The 24,885-nt window shown below is 43.5% G+C and overlaps 11 protein-coding genes across 11 annotated transcripts; 8 read left to right on the top strand and 3 right to left on the bottom strand.

Annotated features, from left to right (window-relative positions):
* Positions 1–151: 151 nt before the first annotated feature.
* EAE97_007196 (uncharacterized protein) lies at positions 152–592 on the bottom strand (the record flags this gene model as incomplete). The annotated part of the gene is made up of 1 exon (XM_038877710.1): positions 152–592. One exon carries the CDS (start codon positions 590–592, stop codon positions 152–154), a length of 441 nt encoding a protein of 146 aa, XP_038731195.1.
* A 395-nt stretch (positions 593–987) lies between these two features.
* EAE97_007195 (uncharacterized protein) lies at positions 988–1,476 on the top strand (the record flags this gene model as incomplete). Its single annotated transcript, XM_038877709.1, has 3 exons — positions 988–1,151; positions 1,220–1,349; positions 1,427–1,476. The coding sequence occupies exons 1-3, from the start codon at positions 1,134–1,136 to the stop codon at positions 1,474–1,476; spliced, it is 198 nt and encodes a 65-aa protein (XP_038731194.1). The 5' UTR covers positions 988–1,133.
* Positions 1,477–2,953: 1,477 nt separating this feature from the next.
* EAE97_007194 (uncharacterized protein) lies at positions 2,954–4,700 on the top strand (the record flags this gene model as incomplete). Its single annotated transcript, XM_038877708.1, has 5 exons — positions 2,954–3,531; positions 3,585–3,688; positions 3,741–3,795; positions 3,845–4,548; positions 4,624–4,700. 5 exons carry the CDS (start codon positions 2,954–2,956, stop codon positions 4,698–4,700), a joined length of 1,518 nt encoding a protein of 505 aa, XP_038731193.1.
* A 963-nt stretch (positions 4,701–5,663) lies between these two features.
* On the top strand, positions 5,664–7,522 carry EAE97_007193 (uncharacterized protein; the record flags this gene model as incomplete). The annotated part of the gene is made up of 4 exons (XM_038877707.1): positions 5,664–5,847; positions 5,926–6,101; positions 6,166–6,519; positions 6,575–7,522. 4 exons carry the CDS (start codon positions 5,664–5,666, stop codon positions 7,520–7,522), a joined length of 1,662 nt encoding a protein of 553 aa, XP_038731192.1.
* A 1,365-nt stretch (positions 7,523–8,887) lies between these two features.
* On the top strand, positions 8,888–10,617 carry EAE97_007192 (uncharacterized protein; the record flags this gene model as incomplete). Its single annotated transcript, XM_038877706.1, has 2 exons — positions 8,888–9,451; positions 9,511–10,617. The coding sequence occupies 2 exons, from the start codon at positions 8,888–8,890 to the stop codon at positions 10,615–10,617; spliced, it is 1,671 nt and encodes a 556-aa protein (XP_038731191.1).
* An 885-nt stretch (positions 10,618–11,502) lies between these two features.
* On the top strand, positions 11,503–13,743 carry EAE97_007191 (uncharacterized protein; the record flags this gene model as incomplete). Its single annotated transcript, XM_038877705.1, has 4 exons — positions 11,503–11,549; positions 11,979–12,278; positions 12,332–12,588; positions 12,644–13,743. 4 exons carry the CDS (start codon positions 11,503–11,505, stop codon positions 13,741–13,743), a joined length of 1,704 nt encoding a protein of 567 aa, XP_038731190.1.
* A 706-nt stretch (positions 13,744–14,449) lies between these two features.
* Positions 14,450–15,150, top strand: EAE97_007190 (uncharacterized protein; the record flags this gene model as incomplete). Its single annotated transcript, XM_038877704.1, has 3 exons — positions 14,450–14,607; positions 14,731–14,831; positions 14,903–15,150. The coding sequence occupies 3 exons, from the start codon at positions 14,450–14,452 to the stop codon at positions 15,148–15,150; spliced, it is 507 nt and encodes a 168-aa protein (XP_038731189.1).
* An 827-nt stretch (positions 15,151–15,977) lies between these two features.
* On the bottom strand, positions 15,978–18,068 carry EAE97_007189 (uncharacterized protein; the record flags this gene model as incomplete). Its single annotated transcript, XM_038877703.1, has 3 exons — positions 15,978–17,153; positions 17,282–17,905; positions 17,955–18,068. The coding sequence occupies 3 exons, from the start codon at positions 18,066–18,068 to the stop codon at positions 15,978–15,980; spliced, it is 1,914 nt and encodes a 637-aa protein (XP_038731188.1).
* A 378-nt stretch (positions 18,069–18,446) lies between these two features.
* Positions 18,447–20,923, top strand: EAE97_007188 (uncharacterized protein; the record flags this gene model as incomplete). Its single annotated transcript, XM_038877702.1, has 2 exons — positions 18,447–20,806; positions 20,869–20,923. The coding sequence occupies 2 exons, from the start codon at positions 18,447–18,449 to the stop codon at positions 20,921–20,923; spliced, it is 2,415 nt and encodes an 804-aa protein (XP_038731187.1).
* A 463-nt stretch (positions 20,924–21,386) lies between these two features.
* Positions 21,387–22,377, bottom strand: EAE97_007187 (uncharacterized protein; the record flags this gene model as incomplete). The annotated part of the gene is made up of 2 exons (XM_038877701.1): positions 21,387–22,231; positions 22,296–22,377. 2 exons carry the CDS (start codon positions 22,375–22,377, stop codon positions 21,387–21,389), a joined length of 927 nt encoding a protein of 308 aa, XP_038731186.1.
* Positions 22,378–22,917: 540 nt separating this feature from the next.
* EAE97_007186 (uncharacterized protein) lies at positions 22,918–24,442 on the top strand. The gene is made up of 3 exons (XM_038877700.1): positions 22,918–23,182; positions 23,243–23,330; positions 23,597–24,442. The coding sequence occupies exons 1-3, from the start codon at positions 23,126–23,128 to the stop codon at positions 24,265–24,267; spliced, it is 816 nt and encodes a 271-aa protein (XP_038731185.1). The 5' UTR covers positions 22,918–23,125; the 3' UTR covers positions 24,268–24,442.
* Positions 24,443–24,885: the final 443 nt, after the last annotated feature.

Genomic DNA, 24,885 nt, shown 5'->3' with positions numbered 1-24,885 from the left:
TCGCGCGAACGGCGAGTTCTTCCTTATTGATCATATTTCTCTCGCCATAATAGGTTGTCTCAAACATCTTGCACTTGCGGAGTCTTCGCACAATGGATCCTCCCGGATATGATTGATGGTTCCTTTCAAAAATCATCTGTTCCTCCCAAGTTCAAACTTCATTTCCCGCTTCTCCATTCGTCGCATTGCCCTCCGACTTCCCAGCATTCTTCCTCCTATTTCTATCCTTTGCTTTGCCCTTAATCTTTGCACTAACCGCCTCATGTTTGTTCTTCCACATCCCTCCATATCTATACTCTGGATGTTTGCCATCGCCATCTACTTTCCCTCCACTGACATCCTTCCAACATTTACCTGTACATACGAAATGCCATTTTTTCGTATCGTCAATTTGGCATCGTATCAGTACATCGCGAGGTGTGTGGCATATAGTACAGGGCTTGCTATGTGGCGACGGGGAAGTAGACGGCGAGCTTAAGTTTGCAGATGAGATCGTGGAGTCTTGGGTGTTGATGTTGGAAGTATGCTTCTCAGGAACTGAATCTGGATCTTCCCTATTCGTATCCGTATATACGGCTTGGTCTTCCGGCATTGTTGTAACCTTGATTTTTCATACGATAGGGTGTTATGTGATGTGATGTGATATGAATAGAATCCTGGTGTTTTTGAACATCATGAGTTCTCCTAAAGTAGAGAGTTCGGAAGTCAATGCCGAAGCTCTCTCCATATTTGTGGCTGTGACTGTGCGTATATTGCTGCTGTTATAACAGTTCGATGTTGAGTTTGGGAACTTAATTGGAGTGTTATGAGAATTATCCTGGAGTTTTACAAAAAGCAGCATTACCTTAGCCACACTCAGCCATAGCAAATCTACGTCATCTCGACTCCAATTTATAGAGTTTAGTTCATCATCCATGCGACTGGTCTTGCCAAGATTTGAAGTATTGTCTTTGTTGGGAGGGAGAGAAAAAGTATATAACGAAGCCACTTTCATTGACTTCATGGATATTAATACTCTTAATTATAAGAATTAACTACATCGAACACTTTCGTACATTGATCAATCAAAACATCATCTCCAATACCCGCTCAAATATCAATTAATCCGACTCAATTCCAACACTAAAGACATAATGGCTGCTTCATCTTCTGTAAGTATACTTTCTCTCATATCACATTGGAATTGTAGACATCTTTCTAACGATTTTGATTTTCATAGGCGGACGTATTTGCATACATTGTTGCAATCTTCATTCCCCCTTTGGCCGTCTTCTTGAAGACTGCATGTGGAGTTGACTTTCTTATCAATATCTGCTTGACCATCCTTGGTTGGATTCCAGGTGTTATCCGTAAGTTCACGTTCACGTTCACGTTCACGTCCATGTCTTGTGCTGTGTATTTGTCGATATACTTATGAATTTCATAGATGCCTGGTATGTTATCTCAAAACATGACCCAGCGAAATATGCTCCATAAGAAGGGGTATTATAGGGGGAAATGCCGGTGATGATTGGTGATGATACCTTGGGAGTGGATATATCTAGGAGGGTTTGGCGTTCAAGGTTGAAGGGAATAGGGTGAAGGGGATCTCTTCGACGATTCATTCTGAGATGAGGATATCCAAGGAGTAATATATTGTTTTTATACCATTCAGGAGTTATTCGAATTGATCAATCATACGCACCACAATCATACACACCACAATAATAATTATAAGAATACTGTATCATACTGTACATACAATAATCCATCTACATACATCTTCTCGAATCTATCGAATCGACATCACCTTGCTCACCAACATGCCCAAATTATTGTGTCAATGCTTGGAAATTCGATAGATCCTTCTGGATACCTAGTATGTACCTATCCTCGCCATCTAATTAAGCCCTACAGAGATAGTAAGATCGGATAAACCGGAAGTCATCAGTCCACTCAGTTGAAACCAATTGATAATATTTGGCAATTACTCGAGGGGCGGAGACACCATTATCTCTTGGACTGTTGGACAATTCGAATCTAACTCGACTATTTACGGATATTTACTAATAAGTATAAGTCTCTTGGAATGATGGATGTCAAGAAATGAAGAAAAGAAGGGTCCGAAAAAGATGTCAAGCATGATAGTTAAGCATAGCCAAGCGAAAGGTCCCTTTACTTCACCCAAGAACATATAAATAAATGTCATCCCCTCCATCTATCTACACTTTTCCACCCAATTCCTCTTTTAAAAAATCACCACCGTTTCACACTCGATTTCGACCATTTTATGCTATACTCACTGTCTATACCTAGGTATTTCCTTCATTTTCAAGGTTGGTAATAAATGGTTGGAGTTATTTATTCTCATCACCTCAGCTCTAAGGTATTTATACTCGTGGTCACTGCTTTGGGCTGTCATGGTTACAGTGTATAGCTCGGCGCACATCGCCATTTCTTCAATTGGTGTTGGAGAATGACAGCAAATTGCTTGGACGAGTAGCCCGATGGCTGAGAGAATCATTGCCGGCTCACTCATCTCCATTTCGGCTGCGCCGTGTTTCAGCGGTTAAAAGGTCTGATTGTATCTTAGCAGAAGTAATAACTCATCTTTTGAGAATTTTTCTCAAAAGCCGGTTTGTTCAAATTGCTGTCGCCAAGCTTGTCGGCTGGGTGCTTGGCAGCTGTGGTGTCAAAAATGCCTTGAATTGTCTCTCCTAATTTTTGAGGGATTATTCACGCTGCAATCTTATTTTACTTCGATTTCACCGCCAGAATCGTGTTTTTTTTCTTGAATAGTGAATAGCACATCGTGTCTTTTGAGGTCTGGACCCAATTAATTTCGCAGGAACGAACGAACAATCAAGACAATCATAACAACCTCTTCTTACAGAGAACGAAAAACGGCAACGACGACCTGCAATTTCGAAGTCATTACGTCCACCTTCCACTCTCCACATCCAAATCTCCCATCATGCCTCGAACAGAGCGACCAGCTCATAGACGCAAACACCATACAACCAGTCATTCGACGGCGCCAAAGGAAGATATCGAAATGTCTTCACCACCGCAAGTTCACGGCCGTGGCCACGGCCACGTTGCGGAGGTTTCAGTCGAAACTAGTACTGGACGTTCGACGACCGCACATCATAACTTATCAGAAACTCTGCACCACATGCTACCTACACATAGAGTCAATCATAAGGGTTACAAAGTTACAAAGGGTATTCAGCCTGACGGAGAAAGTGGTAGACGCGGTATACACCCTTTCCATTTCTTCAAGATTTGCTGGACTTCGACCAGTGATGCTTCTCGACTCGTCAACATTCTCTGGCCTGTTGTGCCTGCAGCACTCGCTGTTCGATATGCCAGGGGCGACCTCCATCTGGTGGTTTTTATCCTCAATTACATCGCGATGGTGCCCTGTGCGAATTTGATTGGCTTCGCCGGACAGGAGCTGGCGAGAAAATTACCAAAGGTGTTTGGCATATTGTTGGAAACCACACTTGGAAGTCTTGTGGAGATGATTCTTTTTATAGTCCTTCTAACAAGGTCAGGGAGTGTCATCTTATTTTATGTTTACAATCACTAACCCGCTCAAACAGAGATGAATACGGGGTCATTCAAGCTGCGATTTTAGGCTCAATGCTAGCTACCTTACTATTATGTTTAGGGATGTGCTTCTTTGTTGGTGGTCTAACACGAGATGGTAGGCTCAATTCCTCGTATTCTTTGGTGTTTGTTGCTAAAATACATTTTAGAGCAGGTATTCGACGAAGCTGTTAGTGAAGTTGGAAGTGGACTGTTGTTGACGGCGTAAGAGACTTTCTTATAGACAACTTACGTATCGCTGACTTTACAACAGTGGACTTGGCCTCATTATACCCTCGGCATTCGCAACGGCCCTGTCATTGAAAACCTCTGCGGAACTCACCCCTGAGGTTATCACAGAAAAAGTCCTCAACATATCTCGCATCACATCTGTACTTCTCATAATTGCTTATGCTACGTACGTCTTTTTCCAGATGCGAACTCATCACAGCATATACGATGCTATTCTGGAAGCAGATGAACAAAAGGACGAGGATCGCCATAGAGATTTGCAAAAAGACAAGCTTACCTTGACTGAGTGTGTTATTGCTCTTGCAATCTCAATCGCTCTAGTGACTCTCATTGCCATCAGTTTGGTCGAACAGATACCAACAATTGTAAAAGAACATAATATCTCTGATGCATTTATGGGCCTTATCCTTGTTCCTCTGGTTGAAAAAGCTGCCGAGCATCTTTCTGCGGTAGATGAGGCTTACGACAATCAGATGAACTTCGCGTTATCCCATGTTCTTGGCGCAACGATTCAAACAGCATTGTTTAACGGTCCTTTGGTTGTCATCATTTCCTGGGGTTTGAATAAGGGATTGGATCTCAACTTTGAGATGTTTGATATCGTTGTCCTGATCCTAGCCATTTTGGTCGTAGGAAATTTCTTACGGGACCAAAAGAGTAATTATCTAGAAGGGGCTCTCTGCGTGATTGTTTACATCATTATCGCAGTGGCCGCTTTCTTTTATCGTAAGTGAAATATTCAATCGTGGAAATCTCCGCGGTCACAAAAACATATTGCGGTTGAGCTAACTTGCCATTCAGCCAATCCACCAGAAGAACATGCTGCCGAAGGCGAGGCGACTAGTGCAGCCATAGAGGCTGTTCGTCGTCTTTTTTGATGTTATGCATGAAAGAATTCTGGCCCGGAGTTCGATAATACAAATCTGAGCCTAGCCGTCTTGAAAGGTTCCGATACGTACTATTCATATCCATCATATAATACGACGGTTAAAATGTAGAGTTGATGTAAAATATAAATAGGTTTTAGGTTTTTATCGCTTTCTAGCGATCAGTCACGAATAATACATGAAGTTTGGTTTTTGTCTTTTGTTCCAGTTCTGCAATACCTCTAGAGGCTAGCAAGGATTTTCATCGCTTTGCATTCCTGTCTAGTTTTAGACATCTTATCGTTGATTGTGATCAAGAAGGCATACTCAATAATGACGATTCATATTTAGACACTAGCTAGCAAGGAAGCAGATGTACTCTGACCATTGATAAAAGCTTGGTTGGGTTCTCCCGGTATGCCTAATGACAGGTCCATGCGATATATCCTTGCCGAGTGGTTGGTTCTAGAGCCAAGGTTCGCTTATCTCTGCGGGAACTTGGAAGGTTTGAGCGTAGTGGCACGCGAGCCTTTTTCTAGCTTCCTTTTCGAGCTTAAGTCAGGTCCCCCACTGATTCACCCCTCAGTACCTCGAATCAGCACTTACTTAGTTAAGAAGGCGTGAAAATCTATTGCCAGAGAATTGATAATTCTTTAGGTAAATTGATATAGTAGAGACATTAATCGGACGAGGAGGCCAATCACTCTTTTCTTCTATGGGTAGCTATCTGCCATTTTGGGGTATCAGTGTACTATCAAGGTATAATGGATGATGACATACATGATCTGAATGACAATTGCCAATGGCGAAGAAAAATTCTCGTGTTGATCAACAAGCTATCTCTGCTGCTGAAGGTACCCTCGGCACCTGTACTGTGCATTGTCAAAGATATAAATATGTCATCTCCCATTTCTCTTATGATCTCCTGTTGTGTGACTCTCAAGTTCTTGTGCATTTTCCATTGATATCGACAAGATGCGTGGCCTGAATTCCCTAGCAGTTTTGCTCGCTGCCTCTGTTACTTCAGTGGTAGCTATTTTGCCACATCACGAAGCACATGCGAAATATGCAAAAAGAGCACAGCCAAGGAAAGTTCTCCCCAGGCAACCTGCAGTGAGGCCAAGATCGATCTCGAAGTATTTGACAAATTCAACAGCTTGTAAGCCAATTTCCATTCCCTGCCACACATTACTCTAGAAGGGTGCATGACCAGAATATGTATTGATTTTAATTCTAGCATTTGCCGTCAATGGAACTGGACTACCCGAAATCGACTTTGATCTTGGTGAATCATACGCCGGAACTTTACCCATTAGCACTAATGCTAGCGATACAAATCGATTGTGGTTTTGGTTTTTCCCATCCGAAAACCCTTTGGCGGAGAAGGAGATCACAATATGGTTAAATGGCGGTGTAAGTTTATATACCCAAGATCTTCATCTCCTATCTCAAAAGACATTGCTAAATATGTTTGTAGCCAGGGTGTTCATCTCTTGACGGATTGTTTCAAGAAAATGGACCTTTCAGTTGGCAATCTGGCACATATGCACCAATTCCAAATCCATACTCATGGACCAACTTGACCAACATGATCTGGATCGATCAACCCGTCAGCACTGGATACTCGCCTGGAGATATCCTTGTTGACGATGAGATCGATGTTGGAAACCAATTTGCCGCATTCTGGAAGAACTTCATTGATACCTTTAGCATGCAAGGCTACAAGATTTACATCACTGGTGAGAGTTATGCTGGGCAATATATTCCATACATTGCTAGTAACTTCTTGGACCGCAACGATACCACATACTACAATTTGAAGGGTATTCAGGTGTGTAGCCATGCAAATGAATCAATGCCAATGTTGTGTGCTAACCAGATGCTAGATCAATGATCCATCGATCAACGGTTACGATACAATGAGTTCGGCCCCTGTTACAGCTGCAGCTCTGTACTATCAAAACGTCCTCAACCTCAACGATACTTACATTGCAAACATTACTGCACGAGCAAAGTCTTGTGGTTACACTGACTTCCTCGAATATGCATCAGTATTCCCTCCCGCAGGACCAATCCCAACAGCTCCAAGTTCAAGTGAATATGGTTGTGACCTTTACGATGACATTTACAACGCAGTCTACTACGTCAATCCATGTTTCAATATCTACCATCTCACAGATTACTGCCCATTCTTATGGGATGAACTCGGATTCCCATCTCTCGGTGGAGGTCCCAACAACTACTTCAACCGTACAGATGTCAAGGAAGCTCTCCATGCGCCAGTCGATGTTGATTACTTCATCTGCTCTGGTGGACCCAACTTATTCCCACATGGAGACAAATCCATTGATTCTGCTCTCGGTCCTCTCCCCTCTGTCATCGAACGCACAAACAATGTTCTCATCGGCCACGGACTTCTCGATTTCCTCCTTTTCGCCAATGGTTCTCTAATCACCATCCAAAACATGACTTGGCACGGTCTTCAAGGATTCCAAGAGGCTCCCTCTTCGACGCAAAACTTCTACGTTCCATACCATGAATCCCTTGGTACCATTCTCTCCATTGTGAATGATGCCATCCCCAACGCACCTCCACAATATGACACTGCAGGTGCGGGATACCAGGGAACTTGGCACACGGAACGAGGACTTACGTTCTCGACGGTCAACTTGGCGGGTCACGAGGTTCCTCAATATACTCCTGGAGCAGGATATAGACATTTGGAGTTCTTGTTGGGGAGAATTGCCAATTTGAGTGTGGTCGGTGACTACACGACGCAGACGGGAAATTTCACGGGGGTTAGTGCGCCGTTGAAGATGAGGGGGTTGCATTGAGGCAATGATATAATGAAATAACGAACGTGAAAAGTTAGGATTTTAATGTCAGTAGTGTATTTGCGCTTGTATATCAAGTCTACCGACATGATGATCAGAAATACATACGAATGTCACGGATAGATATCGTAATACATTAGCATCTAGATAATAATGCAAAATGGTTCCTCGACAACTTGAAACCTCTTTCTACATTTGAAATGACATCATACGAAGACAGCAACCATATTTTTTAGTCTTCGGCTTTTGATCTACAATCGAAAACTTCAACCTTAAAATGCCCATCTCTTTTATTCCTCATTTTTCGCTTTATCAAGACATCTTAACTCGTCTTACCCTTCTCTGCCTATCATTCTATCTTCCCGCTCTCCTCCCCAAAACAGGGTTGCCAGCCTTCCTACTAACAGACACACTTGTTGACTAGGTATATCTTCATGGTTCCTAGACATTCGTTATCATGATCGCAGACGGCAGATATCTGACACTCTGAAAGTAGCCAACTTCCCATGAAGCTATCTATATACATAATTAGAAATCAAGCACCCAGATAGCCTGCTCCAAAGTATCAGCAAAGTAGCCCTTAGCACCGAAAAGGAGAACCAGGACACCACATCAAAGCATCTACTTGTAATATGCTTTACGAGGGCGCGAGCGGAAATAGAATGAAATGGGACGGAGAAGGGCTCGAGCGGTTACAGTTTATGGCCGTTGCCCGTTCATCCCGCTTGCTCGTATATTAAGCTCCGTTCACTCGACCTCTCAATTGGTGTTGTCAAGACGAGGAATAAGAAAGTTTATTGGAGACGGGGATTTATTATCCGTACTGTTGAGACTTGGATGGTATTGTTGGGCTTTGGTCTCTTCGATTGCATTCCTTACTGATTGCGTATGTGGAGTTGTGAGTTGTGTGTCAATAAGTGTAAGGTTCCAACCTTATGAGACTATTATCGATGAATGTACCTATCTCTCTACCATTCTTCTTTCGCAAGAACTATTGGCATGTGAATAGTGAAAAAACTGTCCAGTAGGTCCACGGGTACACAAATGCGTAATGCGCCACAAGCGCCACAAGCGCCACACTTCACATTCATCGTTGCTCTGGGCACCTGCACCTCCAGCTGCAAGGTTCTATTGACATGTGAGCCAAAGAATAAAAATACCTAGGCAGGAATCGTCAAATGTCCCAACACAAGGACCATCCAACGGCACAGCTTGGACAATATCCATAATTCTGAGCTGTTCAATCCTCCTCGACATATTTTGTTGAGTTGCCCTTAGGAAATCCTCCATGACCTCCCAGTCGAACCTTCAATATTCTCTTTCGATACTGGGATTCCACCAAGTGTTTGATACTCCACATCCACCATGATTAACAATTCATGGGCTGAGTATGTCTTTATCCGCATTTGTATTTTTGCCCTGCAGAGTATACCACTTATTAGTTTAGCATATTGTTTCAGTCTCGCATTTACTACTTTCTTTACAGATTATGAATTTTACAGAGTCTCGCGCGCTTTGGAAGTCGTGTTCCTGGCCGAATCTTTCTTCTTCCTCTTTTGTTTCCTGCCGTATCGCATTTGGCTTCAACAAGAAGCTATACATCCGCCACCACCGTCGCGAGAAGAGAGAACGATCTTGTATCAGAGGTGTTCAGACAATATCACGGATCCGGAGGCGTATTTGCAGAAATGGTTTTTGGGTGCGGATATTAGGGATATTAGGAAGGAGAATGTAAAGGAGTTCTTTCTTTGGGCTTTCTTTAATCGTGGTGGACTGCCTGGGGATGATGATGAGGAGTTGGAAGATTATATTGCAATTCTGGAGAGGCAGCTGGGAAGGGAGATTCCGGAGGGAAGAGGCAATGCGAAGTGTTTGAGGTTGACATTGGATGAGGTTGTTATGTCGCATAGGAGTTTGATTTGGTATTGTGTAAGTATTCGTATTGTCCATGTGCTGATAATATAAGATGCTAATGTTAATCACCATAGTGTGTCGGCTTTGTTGACTTTCTAACATTCTGTTCCTTGCGTTACCATGGCTTCAACTTTTACCGCACGAATCTCAAACAGTCCCTCAGCATCATTCCTGTTCGCCCGCACAGTCTATTGACTACGTATCATTCGCCCGCTCAGCACATATCGTATTGGCACCAACCGCACACTTCGAAAACCAAACTCCCAGTCGTTTTCATTCATGGCATCGGCATTGGTCTCTATCCCTATACCCAATTCCTTAGCGAGCTCAATGCCTCCACCGGCACACCCGATGATCATATTGGCATTCTTGCTCTCGAAATAATGAACATCAGTTTTCGTCTCACTCATTCTGCCCTCTCGCGCGAGGAAACCGCTCTCGAAATTTCCCAAATAATCAGTCAACATTTCGGGCCAAATCAGAAATTCGTCCTGATTTCTCACTCGTACGGCACGGTGGTGACCACGCACCTTCTGCAATCTCCCATTTTATCCCCGCGCATCGGACCAATTGTTCTCATCGATCCTGTCTCTATCTGCCTACATTTACCTTCTGTCGCGTTTAATTTCACTCGTCGAATCCCGAAAGATGCGAATGAATATCAATTGTACTATTTCGCAAGCATGGATCCGGGAGTTAGTCATACACTGGGAAGGAAATTCTTCTGGAATGAGAATGTGCTATGGAAGGAGGATTTCGAGGGGAGGAAAGTTACGGCAAGTTTGGCGGGAAGAGATTTAATTGTGGACACAGAGGCTGTGGGAAGGTACTTGAGTTGTGGAAATTTATCTGGCCAATCGACTCCAAGTTTGAAGGTTACGAATGGAAATCCGAATGGAACAGTCAAGAGTATCTCGAATGTGGCTGTCGCGCCTTTGATAGATATTGATGAGCCGGGAGCTAGAGAAGTAGAAAGACCCGTAGAGGTAGATAGTATACAACAAGATGGCGTGGATATAGAAGATGAGGATGAGTGGAAGTATAGAGAGTGGAAGGGAGTAGGAACAGAAGTTTTGTGGTTTGGAACATTGGATCACGCGCAAGTCTTTGACAAGAAGGCTACAAGGAGAAGAATCATTGATGTTGTGAGGAAATATTGCGAGGATGATGCAGAAAAATAGTTTGCGATTTGGGGAGTTTCGAAAAATAGAGAAGAGGGGAGATTAGATTCGATTAGATATCGAAGACTTAGACAGATCAGGTGTATACTATGGTGGAGTGGGAGGAGAAAAAGACATGGAGTGATTCGCCTATAGACCTACAAAGACCTTTAATCCTCGTCGAATACCTAAGATCTATACCAAGGAAAGAATGGTATTGAAAAGCATGCGTCTTCATTCATACGCGGCACACAATGTCAGAGTGAATCACGCATCAAGATTGAATAGGACGATTCAAAACTCCCTACTGATATAAGCTAAACAAACCATTTCAAAGTCCCAATCCAGATTTCTCTTACTGTTACAATCTCGAAAAAAAAAAAACTCTCGTTTGCCTGCCAACAGGCGTACGTACGTAGTCTGATGTCTTACATATGGAATTCTTCAAGGTATTTGGATTATTTGATCTATCGTATACGAAATTTACATCTTTCGAATCACACCTCACTCCACTTTCTCTTATGCGAGACCATACATATCTAGATATATTTCGCACAATCGTAAAATTATACCTCAAAATATCTACCTACCTCCTTATCATGATAGCACAACAGACGTATGATACTTATCTACTCGTATCCAACATCCAATACTATACCCGCAAATAAGTAGCGTAGCGCTATCGAATCTAGAACCCTACCCTACCCTCCCCTTCCCTTTCTGTATATGCTTATTTCCACTTTCGGCTTCCCCGCATTATAATACCTACCTAGTAGATTCCAGATATCAGATATCAGTATCTGTCTGCATCTAATTACCGGCGACACCGGCGATGCGACGCTTAGTGCTAAAATCTACCTACGCTCGCTACGGTACGGAGACTGGTGAAAAGGGCTAGACCGCGGGATGGAGAAGTGCAGAGTGGGTCCAGCTAAAAGAAGAGCAGCTGAACGGTAGCGTGCGCGCGTGCAAGAATTTCGGTTTGGGAGTACGGATGGGGCTAGAACGCTATAGATTTGTGCAGAGGGGAAGATACGGGGATTTATTTCAATTGTGTGGTTTGGTCACTTTGGTGGCGGCGTGCAGCTGGCTGAGTTGGAAATGAGGTGGCTTTGTGGTTACTGTAGAGGGTGGGAATAGGACACGATGGATGGGAATGGAGTTAAATAGGAGATTGCCATCCTCTTCAATGTTGATGATGGTTCTGCATCGATTGTCTGTTCAAACATGTCGTTCATAAGTGAAAGTATCATTCCAGATTGCCGAATCAAGCCCGCCCGAAAACGCATCATAATCTGCTGCGATGGAACCTGGCAATCCGCCGTCTCTGGAAAAGAGAATTGACCATCTAACGTAACACGTCTCTGTCGCGCCATCAACAGCGTCGCTCAAGATCCAGATGATGGCGAAAATTGGCAGCAGGTCGTTTGGTACGATTCTGGAGTTGGAATCACATCCACGGGTCTAGGACCTGGACTTGAGGGAGCCATTGGTCAGGGATTGGAAGGGAATGTTATTGAGGCGTACAGTTTCTGTGTACTGAATTGGAATCCGGGAGATAAGATAATGTGTTTTGGATTCTCTCGGGGTGCATACACGGCGAGGACGATTGCGGGTTTGATTTCGGATATTGGGATTTGTTCGAAGAGGCAACTTCAGCAATTTCCTGATTTGTGGAAGTTGTATAAGCAGAAAAGATCCGGGGACGATGAGACCAGAAAAGATTCTATGGCAGTGCTCTGTACTATGATCGGCGAGAAGGGAGAGTTGCTGACCCGCAACCAAATCCGGGGGATCGACCTGATGGGGGTTTAGTTTGGGATATAAAGGCTCATGGTGAATGGGCTCCCGAAGAATCAATGGAAGTAGAGGTGGTGGGAGTCTTTGATACCGTCGGAGCTTTAGGGTTGCCAGAAGTCTTTGGGATGGAATTGCCCAAATGGACGACTGTTGGTGATAAGCCTGAATGGCACAATGTTGAACTTTCAGCCAGTAAGTCCTTGTGCTGATAGAGCTGCATTAACCAGAAAGCTAATTCACATCCCAGACATCAAGCATGCATTTCAAGCGCTGGCCCTTGATGAGCACCGTCAAGCATTCACACCTACTCTTTGCTACATCAAAAAGCCAGAGGATTTTACAGACGCTGAAATAGAGGCGCAACGGACTATTTCTGATAATGCACATGCAGAGTGGTATGATATGTGTTTTACTCCCCACCCTAGTTCCGAAAAAATGAGAGATCTGGCCAAAATCCGAGATGAAGCTACCGAAAAGGTCGTTAAGATGGAAGAAAACAATAAGATGAAGAAAGCACTAGGCACTGGTGAGAAGGTACTGGAACAAGTCTGGTTTCCTGGTTACCACATACACATTGGTGGTGGATCAAGTGATACGCTATTGAACAAGGACAATATGGAAGAAATGTCCAACATTACGTTAGCATGGATGCTAGACCAGATTGAAAAATATGTGTCGATTGACCGGGAAGTCATAAAGGAAGACGGTTATGATCGCCAGGGAAAATTCGCGCAACTGAACAACGAGCGCCAAGTCCACCTAGACAGAGAAAAGGAGCGCGAGAAGGAGGGTTGGGGTCAGTGGATGTGGCGAAATGGCAAATGGGCAGCTTCCAAGAACATTCACTATGAGAACCGACGACACGCGTGGGGCCTTGGAGATCTGAATGATAGTTTCACCACCATGTATAAAGCCAACGGATCGAAGCCACGCACACCAGGTCGCTATGCTCTTGATAAGAAAGGCAATAAACTGGGCGAAACACATGAATATATTCACCCAACTACGGGATTCAGAGTTCAACAGCTGAATAAGAAAGCAGAAGAAGCGAGGATACAGAAAGATCACAGGAATCACAAGAACTGGGAAGATTTGAAATACAGACCTATCGGCCTTAAAGGCGACGAGTACAAACGCCAGGAGAAAGTCGATAAGCAAGGAAAAGTGACAGCATATGAGTATGTTTTCAAGTACAAAGATTGTACAGAGACGTTACCAGAATGGCGGTTGGGTGATGCGGATTGCTATGAGAGGCTAGCTATTGAAGGGTCCGCTGCATATGACTATGTCGATGAGCTTGATCGAACTTTGGAAAGTGGTATTAAGACCGTTTGTCTTGATTTCTAGGGCGACAAAGCATCGTCGTTTCAAGTCGTCTCTAATTAATAAAGGCATAAGGTTGGCTATATTTCGGTCTGTAAGCGCTTTGTTTGTATAAATTGTATATAATCTCGAAGTAGTATATATTTATATAAGGGGTCTTTGATTGATTCATATATAATGAAATATGATAGTCCTCGAATATAACAAGTTAATAAATGTGAGACTTGGAGAATGCGAAAGTTGATAAGATTTTCTCTTTTCTCAGGATTCAAGACTCAGGAGGGCACGTGGAGGGGCAGAAGATTAATCAGGGACCAACTGAGTAGTGCCACACTTCTTCATTAGCGGCTGAGCCCCGCATCCACCGTAAATTTCGTCATTGGTTGCTGGGGTATCCGACAGGTATAATGCCTAGGTAGGTAGGTACCAAGCTACCTACAAATAAACAAGGCTCTACTCTAGACAATTCACCATCACGCGGTTCAGCTAGGTAGGTAGGTATTTAAACTAAGACGCCTTTCGAGCTTTTTGTTTCTTTCTTTTCTTCTTTTCGTTTTGCTGGAGCAACCAGTCTGACAAACGAAATTTACCATTATATTCTACCTCGAAACACATCCTTCTACCAAACATCCTTCTACCAAACATCCACACCTCTATAGAAACAATAGACTCGAATCCTTCCTGTCTCCTTACCACAAACTCACAAGCTCATTTACTATATTCGCAAAAAATGTCGGAGCAAACTCAAGAACCCCTCGTCGATACAAGTTCCGTTGTAAGACCAGCACAACACGAACGTCAAAAGAGTTTAGAGAAGTTGTATGCCGATAGACCTACGGCTCACGAATTGAAGGAGAGACATATTTTATTAGATACAGATGCTGCACCGTACGTTTTTCTCTTTCTCTACGATCCGACTCAATACTATTCCCATCCCCATAGTTTCCCAGTCTGCTATCGTGTTCTGGCAGTTTGTTCGTCAAAGTACTAATTGCGGGGTAAACAAAATAGTGGCATTCAAAGTGCTCAACATGCACTCGAACAACAAAGAATTTCGGATAGTTTGAAGAAGAATTTGGAACACCGTCCTACCAAAGAGGATTTGGTTGAACGTATGTATTTCCTTCCATCACAATTTTCACACTTCATTTCGATCGGAATAAAAGCTAATACTGAAAATCAGGCAATATCCTCTCCTCCACAACCGCCGCTCCAGGTATCCAAGCACAACAAAAAGAATTGGAGAAACACATGCGTGCGGATAGTTTGAACGAAAAATTAAGTCATCGTCCGCAACCGGAAGAATTGGTCAGTAAGGGTGTTTTGAAGGAGGATCCTACGAGTCCGATTGAAGGCAGTAATGAGAGTGCCGAGAAGAGATACGAGGAAGCTATTGAGGAGGAATATGCTAAGAGAGAAGGAGGTGCCTAGATTTACGGCAATCTATTGTGATTGGGCTGATGGGAGTTTTTGATTTTCAAGTGCGAGGGACTTGTCATTTAGCATGTATGCGTCCGATATGATTGCAACGACGAGAAAAAAGGAGTACAAACAATGAATGTGAAAATGGGAATCGGAATCGGAGTGCGAATAGGGATGGGTTGAAACGCGCGACTAGTTGCTGCGATTTTCTAGTAAACAATGAATTATACCACAATTCTCACACATGATTGCCTTGTTTTGTATCTTCGGGCGAGTGCTCTACATTGTTCATGGAAGGGCCTATACTCTATACTAGTGAGTTGGTCTGCATTGTGGTCTAATTCCAACGATATAACATTCGCTTCTACATATCCCACAGAGCACTTGTTTGGGAGCTGGTTGCTAGTCTGAGGATCCAAAGCTAAACCATGGACTAAGTTTTGATGCATGTCTGAGATTACAATATAGAGATCCCCCATCTTGATGCTCTTGACTTTTCTTTGCCGGTCTGGAATTTTTAGTCGAGCTAAAAGTATAGCGATATATCATCACCTTCGCTAGCTTCTATCACAGATTTGACTTTCATATCATCAGCTAGCGAGAAGAGGGTGAGCTGTTATGATGTCATTGATACGTGAATTTAGTTGTATGTAGATTGTACTACTGAAGATAGAACTATTATTGAAAAGCCACCGATGCACCGCGACATGTTATTGGGTATCTGAAATTTATGCAAAAGAACATATGCACTGCCCATCCAAAAAGCCCATCAAATGAACTCCCCCGAATGCCAAATCCCATCCAAACGCATCATTGCTTGATTCTGGTACCCCGTTTCAGAAGCACAATTTTCGCTGTTTAGGATCACTGGGAGTATTTCCTTTATCCTTTGATTTCTCTCCTGCCTTGGTTTTCCTTGAGCTACCAATTTGAGATTTGTAGCCACTTCCGGATGCAGACGGTGATCGAGGTACCCCGGACGTCTCTTGAACTACGTCTCTGATTGTCTGTCTCGAAAGACAAATATCAATGTGCTCGTTGAATTCCTTTTCATTTGTCGCTTGCGGCCGCTGACAAACGGGACAGTCCCACCATTCCTCTTCTACCACAGCACCGTCCTTCGGTTTGGGATTCGGCACAATTTCTTTTCCGTGATGTCGCCGTGGATCGTTTTCTTCGAGTTGACTTAAACTTTCCATTTCCTTGAATTCCTCTTCTCGTTCTTGACGCTCGGCATCTTCGAAGAGAAGTTCTTCGGGCCAAACTTCCCATCGCTCCTCAGAGTCATCTTCTCGGAGATCAGATGCTTTTCGTTTCGCTACAGAGGAAGATTTGCGTTCATTTTCGCCAACATCATTCTCCCGTGAGTCTTGTTTTCTGAATCCGAAAAAGGCCATGGTATCGGGCTTTTTCATGCTGATTAAATTTGTACACCGGAGCCCCATTAGTCGTAATGTCAAACCTGGCATCTCCGCCTCCAGTTTCTCAAGCATGGGAAGAGAATATTTGTACAAATCGTCAGCTGAGAATACTGCCTTTGGTGGGGCCGCCTGTCTTGTAAGCACCTCGTAGGTTTTTAGTTTCACTTTAAGAACTAGAGTTCGCCCTTTGAACTGGGTTCGTTGCATATCTTTTTCCAGCTCCTCAGCTGTACGTCGAAGTTTGCTTCGAAGTTCTGTAGCATCATTCATTTCATTGAATGTACTTTCTGTGCCGACACTCTTGCGGGTATACTCCTCGGCCGGTTTGACGTCTGTTCTTCCGAGTCCAAGATAGCATTGCATTAGAAAAATGAACGCCTTTTCTCCAAACAATTTGGGTAGATAGTGTCGCACATTGTAGATATCTCCGCATGTATTAACGCCTATGGCGCCTAGTTCCCTTTCGAATACCCGTCCGATTCCGTTAACTCTCCGAGTTGGAAGGTCTCGCATAAATTTCATAATCTCAATTCGATTATTCGCAACACGATATTGACCATTAGGCTTATTGTAATTCGAACAAATTTTAGCCTAATCATATTCAGTCAGTATATTGAAACCCAAACTCATTATCAAATTCTACAGCAACGGGTTGATGATAATAGCGTCCCGCCTCGCCCGCCATACCGCTGACTTCTAAACTTGCAGAATGTACTCACTATCTTAGCATTGGCTGCAATTCCAGCAGATATGGTTACTTTCGTTTTCTCATGAACCTCTCTCCTCAGCTGTTCAACAGCAGCCTCCGGGTCGATATCATTCCTTTGACAGTACTCCGTGATGTTAAGATATGCCTCATCAATACTAGCGCTCTCGAACCGTGGATCATAGTCTACCAAAATTTCCCGGACTTCTTGTGCCTTCGCGGTATATTTATCGAAATTCAGAGGAACCTGAATTAATTGCGGGCACAACTTCTTTGCTATGAACCCCGCCATCGCACTTCTGACCCCAAATCGCCGTGCGTGATAATTGCATGTTGTGACAACTCCTTTCCCAACAGAAAATGGAACATCTTTCAATTCAGGACGATCGAGCTCCTCTACTGCAGCGTAAAATGCGTCGCAATCAATATGGACGATTGTTTGAGTCAGATCTCTTGTGAGTTCGAGCTCTGCAATCGCAGTGTCTGCTCGTCGACGGTCGTGAGCTAAATCAAGCTTCTCCAATTCAGCCTTCTTCCCTAAGATTCGTTCAATCTTTACTGTTAGGGTCTTGTCTCTTTCCTCCTCATGATTGAAATATTTAGATCCCTTCGAAGCATTGTAGATGATCTCGGAAACCTGGTGATAAAGTTAGAGAGACCACAAACACATTTCGGTCGCCACGTACCTTTGACTGGTCTACAGAATCTTGTCCAGATTTTGTAAGAGACGGGCCTAGTAGAGAATACTTGAGAGACTTATGCACATTCTCGTCCCTTTCTGGAGTTGTTTCCGATGCCATGTCTCGATGTCCATGCTCGACTCGTGGCGACTGTAAGAAACGCGAAAGGCATAATTGTTTGACGCGCTGTCATGCTTTCAATACAGATAGCTATTATGTAAGCGACTCAGAATATCACTTCCTTAAGAAAAACCTCCAATGAAATGATATGCAGAGGTTCATGATTTTAGATCGTCTTTTAAGGAGTACTAGTTTTGTATACGTTAAACATTGTGAAATTTTAAAGTTTCTAAAGTCTATAGCAGCTTTCAAAAAGCAAGTTCATCGTCAAATGATTGTGAACGGGCTCGGCTAAACTTACTCCGATATATTTAATCGATAAAAAAAAGTTACGCATGTTATCGAATGGATGAATGATACCACAATCCAGTAGCAACCATGAGTATGCATAGAGTAGTCCGCGCTGTGGCTTCAACGGAAGCTTGCGCTGGGGCGCTACGTGGGAGTGTCCCCAGAGCAAGATTTTTATGCTTGAATTCGCCTGTTCAAGGGCTTGGAGCAAGAAATGCGATACTCGGTGCCAGGTTGGGAGGAAAGAGACATTTCTCTCAATCGCCAATTATCAGAGCTGGTGTTGCCCAGGCAGTCTTAGAAAAGGCTGCCGCAGATCCATCAGCTCTCACCCAAGAAGCTATTGTCGACAACCTGAATGCCGCAGAGAGGGATCGATTGAGGAGGGTCAGAAACATTGGTATCGCAGCACACATTGACAGTGGCAAAACGACCGCCACAGAACGAGTTCTCTTTTACACTGGACGAATTAATGCTATTCACGAAGTCCGAGGAAAGGATGCCGTCGGCGCAAAGATGGATTCTATGGAATTAGAGAGAGAGAAAGGTATTACAATTCAGTCTGCTGCTACTTTCTGCGATTGGTTGAAGGTTGAGAATGGGAAGGAGGAGAAATATCACATAAATTTGATCGATACCCCTGGACATATTGATTTCACAATTGAGGTCGAGAGAGCTTTGCGAGTACTAGATGGAGCTGTCATGATTCTTTGCGCTGTCAGTGGCGTTCAAAGTCAGACAATTACTGTGGACAGACAAATGCGGAGATACAATGTTCCTCGTATCAGTTTCATTAACAAGATGGACAGAATGGGTGCCAATCCTTTCAAGGCTGTCGAGCAAATCAATCAAAAACTACGAATCCCAGCAGCAGCACTTCAAGTCCCCATTGGTTCGGAAGACAGCTTCAACGGTGTCGTTGATTTGATTAGGATGAAGGCTATTTACAACGATGGGCCCAAGGGGGAAATCATTAGAGAGACTGATGAGATCCCTGAAGAACTCAAGAAGTTGTGCGAAGAGAAGAGAGCTCTGTTGATCGAAACATTGGCCGATGTCGACGACGAAATTGCTGAGATTTTCTTGGATGAGAAAACTCCATCTATCGAGCAAATGAAGGCTGCTATCCGACGGGCAACCATCAATTTGAAATTCACCCCTGTCTTGATGGGAAGTGCTTTGGCTGACAAGTCAGTGCAGCCTATGCTTGATGCAGTCTGCGATTACCTACCAAATCCTGCAGAGGTCGAGAATTTGGCGCTTGACAAGCGAAGAGCTGAAGCCCCCGTGAAGCTTGTCTCTTATAATGAGCTACCATTCGTTGGCTTGGCCTTCAAGCTTGAGGAAAGTAATTATGGTCAATTGACCTATATTCGAGTTTACCAAGGATCTTTGAGAAAGGGCATGAACGTGTTCAATGCTAGAACTGATAAGAGAGTCAAAATCCCTAGAATTGTGCGCATGCATTCCAATGAGATGGAGGAAGTTCCTGAGATTGGAGCCGGAGAAATTTGTGCTGTTTTCGGAGTTGATTGTGCTTCTGGAGACACATTCACCGACGGTGGTTTACCATACTCTATGTCTTCTATGTTCGTACCGGATCCTGTCATTTCCTTGTCTATCAAACCAAAGACAACCAAAGATGGATCCAACTTCAGTAAGGCTATGAACAGATTCCAACGTGAGGATCCAACATTCCGTGTACATGTCGATGCCGAAAGTCAGGAAACCATTATTTCTGGTATGGGAGAATTGCATCTTGATATTTACGTCGAGAGAATGCGAAGAGAGTACAAGGTCGAAGTTGAAACCGGTAAACCTCAAGTCGCTTACAGAGAGACCATCACTGAACATGTGGCATTCGACCATACTCTCAAGAAACAAACTGGAGGTGCTGGTGATTACGCTCGTGTCGTTGGTTTCTTGGAACCTATTGAGCCTGGTCCAAATGGATATGCTCCATCAACTTTCAAAGAAGAAGTCACTGGAGGTTCTATTTCTGATAAATTCTTGTTCGCTTGCGAAAAAGGATTCCTCGCCTCTTGTGAAAAGGGACCCCTTCTCGGTCACCCCGTTCTCGGTACCCACATGGTTGTCAACGATGGTGCAACCCACATGACAGATTCTTCTGAAATGGCTTTCAAGAATGCCACTCAACAGGCTTTCAGAAAAGCTTTCAAAGAAGGCAAACCACAAGTTCTTGAACCTCTCATGAAAACTACCATTACAGCACCCAATGAGTTCCAGGGTAACATTGTTGGTTTGTTAAATAAGAGAAACGCTATCATTAGTGATACGGAGATTGGACCAGAAGATTTTACTCTTATTGCGGATTGTAGTTTGAATGCTATGTTCGGATTTAGTTCGCAATTGAGAGCAGCTACGCAAGGAAAGGGAGAGTTTGGTATGGAATTCAGTCATTACGCTCCTGCGCCAGGACAGTTACAGTAAGTGGTTTCTTGGATTCTCACCCTCATTTTAATATACCTCATGCTAATACGTCTTTTAGAAAAGAGCTCATTTCCAACTACGAAAAGGCACAGGCTGATAGACACAAGAAGTAAAGTGGATAGCTGATGATGATTCGGAGGTCTTAAGGAATTAGCAGTGTGTCGAAAGTGTGATGATGAGTGACGAGATGGATGCCACAAAAATTTAATGAGGCACAAAAACCTTCAACACAGTTCCACGGCGAATGGAATACGATGTACGGATATACGGACATAAGGGGCGTACAAAATAAAAGTTTCCATGAGTAGATGAGTGGGTGCATGGTTTGAACGGAGGAACCACCTTTTTGGACGAATGGATGGATATTTGAATGATTAAGTGGGGGATGGCCTTACGAAATAGAAGGGTACATAGAAGATACCTTTACTGTATATTACTATAGCGAATAGATGAATTAAGACCTCTCGACTTCAGGAATAGAAGAAATGGTATATGCGCCATCCTCGGTAAAATCAATACTTAACATGATTACTAAATGTCTGAAATGCAGCTTTAATTATGCCAAAGAAATTACAGTCAATTCCCCAAAGCCCTTGCGGTCCATTCCCACAATTGCTTTGCCAAAGTTGAATCCTCAGCCGTTGTGTCCAACGTTGAATTGCTCTCAACACCCACCGGCATGTAATATGCGCCATTGGCCAACTCTTTTTTTTTTGCTCCCGCGGCGGCCCACGTCTGATTCATAATGCCTTGCTCAACCGTTATTGTTTGGCTTACACTAGTAAAATAGACAAACCATTTATGCCAAAAGGATAAGTTCGAGACCAGCCCCGTGTTGATAACTCCTGGATGAACCGCTACAGACGTTATCTGCGGATAACGACGGGCAAGCTCTGCTGCATAGAGTATGCTGGCTATCTTGCTTTGTCCATAGCGGCTCCACGTCCCAAAGGTCAGATCCTCTTGGGTTGTTTTCAATTTGTCGAAGACAATGCCTTGACTCGGATGAAACTTCCACCCCAAGGAAGTATTCAAGACAATTCGTACATCGGAGGAGGGCATCTCAGCAGTCTTCAGCATGATTGGTAGTAAATGATGGAGAACGGCAGCATTGCCGAGATGATTTGTTGCGAACTGTATTTCGTATCCGTCTTTGCTGAGAGCAGCAGGCACAGCCATGATACCTGCATTGCCCATGAAGATATCAAGACGATCATGCTTGAACATTTTGATACCGGTAGCGATTGATGAGAGTGAAGACAGATCAATGGGAAGGAAGGTCAGGCCCGCTGATGGGACATCCTTCTTGATAGATTCGATGAGAGCTGACGCCGCGTTATTATTACGTCCCGTGAAGTAAATGTGTGATGGATTGTGTTTCACAAGAACTCTGATTGTATTGCTTCCAAGTCCTGCTGTTCCTTTGATTAGGTACCATTAGCATTTGTGAACAATCACGCCAGGGGGGACTTTTGGGGTCTTCACCTCCAGTGACCAAGATAACTTTGTCCTTCAAAGTGGGTATATCCCTCTCCGGCCTAAAATTAATATCTTTAATGCCGCCCATACCGGCAACTTGAGCAAAAGATAAAGCAGGTAAAAGTTATAGTAGTAACAATAAATGTAAAATAAAAGGGGTGAAGACTTGGAATTGGCTGAAGTGGGTTCTTGGGGCAACTTGCACGAAAAAGTTAAAGATTGTTGTACAGATAGACGACTGCAATTGAACTAAGTGAGGCATTACTGATTCTGTATTTGAGAAAAGGATCGATATTAATATACGTGAACCTCAACTATGAAGACCTGAGTAAGGCATTGCCACTGCTATCAGCTTACAAGGTAATTTCCCAAGCAATACTAGTAGACAATAATCAAGTGGCCAACTCTGGCTCACACATGGGTGCCATTGGGTCACCTTGCTGAGAAGAAAAGCTGTTTTATGTCAGAATCTAGATAAACATATCGTTTCCGAAGCGAAGGTTGTGAAAGGATGAGAATCCATGAAATGCAGTGGCTCGTTTGGTGGCTCGTGTGGATGAAGGCTAAGCTGTATTTGGGTGAATTTGTGTAAGCAAGGTGCATCAACCAATCAAGAGCTTATTATCCACCCGCCAACCCGCCTCGGGACGACGCTTCCTCCCTCATCCGAAACGTCTTTCAGTCTTCTTCAAAGATGGTGGAATTGTTAATATAAAAGTTCGCTCTTTCGATCCAAAAACTGTAAGCAGATTGCAGAAATTCACTCTTAATACCCCAACTGCTTATCTTTTGCTTGGCATGCTTCAATTGTTTGGAAATCACATAAGCCAGACACCATGAATATCACGCAGAACCCTTCTTTTAGAGTAGAGCCAATGTATCATCTGGCCGAGGTAGGTACTATCCCTTTTCATTTCCACATGAATTTCGAGAATGCTGATTTCAACTTGAAGGCTAAAAAAGACGAGGATGATTGGACGGGTACAACAGATGCAAAGGAAAGGAGAAAGCGACAAAACCGTTTAAATATCAGGGCTTTCAGTATGTAACTTATTAGCAAAATTTTGTGGCTTACACGCGTGAAACATCAAAAGATTTCCATAATTGCAAAAATTTCAGATCATTCCTCTCTGACCATCTTCTACTTCGAAAAATCTTCCAATTTTATTGGAGAACAAGTGTGGTTAGCCTTCACCACTGCAGATACATGGCGGTTCTCAGATGAGCTATTTCTGAACTCTATTTCAAGAGTCTCTTAGAATTCTGGACATTTGGACTCGGCAGTAACGTAGCTGACTTGGTCACAGGAAGACGCAAGGCACTTGAGGCAAAATCCTCTCCGAAAGACCAATTTATTATATGGAAGCCACAGTCCCAGCCTGATACTTCAGCTCAGAACTCTGCATTCAAAGCAAAGCCTTTAGAGCAACGGCTCGCAAACATAAATCAAAGTTTAGAGGTATCAGGTTTAACATTCCCACTGCCTCTGGATCACCTTCTTACACTTATTCAATACAACGTTCTCCGCGCTTGCATGACGAACTCGACCATTCTAAAGCTACCCCACACCACTGCCACTGAGTGCCGCAGTATGCTCAGCGCCCCCATGTTCCCAGCCCCTTCCACCATTCCACCGTCTCTCTCTCCGACTCCATTGCAACTCAGCACTCCTCACCCCCAATGGATAGATGTACTTCCGTGTCCGAAAATGCGAAACAATGCCATGCTTACTTTCCATGAAATAGATGAAGATGATTTGTGCAGGGATCTGTGTGGAGGTATATTTGAAGATTGTAATGATTTAGATGAGAAGGGGATGCTGGTCTGGAATGATCCGTGGCATGCAAGTGGATGGGAAATCACAGAGGGGTTTGCAAAGAAATGGGGCTTCTTATTAAAGGGCTGCCATGAAATCGTCGAGGCTTCGAATAAATGGAGAGGATTGAGGATTGAAGATAGATTAATTATTGAGGTCTGAAAGGATAATCGCTCTCGCTTTTTTAGAGATTGCTATGATATGGCGGCAGGTTCGATGATATCCAATTTAAGATCGGATCTGATGATACAATGGTGTCAAAACGTTTTTGCGTGAATTCTGTATACCCAAATTTTTATTGAATGAAAAGCTATCGCCCCGATCCAATCAGTAGGTAATGATATGGCACGCTATGGTTATCTGAAACTGTGTATGATTATACTATTAAACAAGTGCGAAATAAAAAACACGCAGTGGGGAGAGTTGAAATGATGGCTGCAGTGTTTGAATGCTACAATCTCCTCATCGACCAGAAAGAAACCTGCCAGACAGTATTGAAGAAACTACCTGATACGAACGGTCCGATCCGCAATCCTGAAGGTCGGTCTATCCGTAAACAAAGTAGCAACATCATAGGATGCCGCAAAATTTGGTTTCTACCAAGGACATGCTCATATCTAGCATTCAATGTTCTCGTCTGGGTGAACTTGACTAACAACGATAGTCCACTGGATTCAAAAGTCCCAATTCATCTTGCTAATCGATAGTTCGGGTGGTAATATATTGCTAAATATAGCGTCTGTAGGATTTTCAGGGGCGCGATCCTTCTCGCTAGGAACC

The sequence above is a fragment of the Botrytis byssoidea genome (assembly GCF_014898295.1).
Source record: "Botrytis byssoidea strain MUCL 94 chromosome Unknown BBYS_014, whole genome shotgun sequence".
In the NCBI taxonomy this organism is placed as follows: Eukaryota; Fungi; Ascomycota; class Leotiomycetes; order Helotiales; family Sclerotiniaceae; genus Botrytis; species Botrytis byssoidea.
This window is presented reverse-complemented; position numbering and strand designations above follow the sequence as displayed.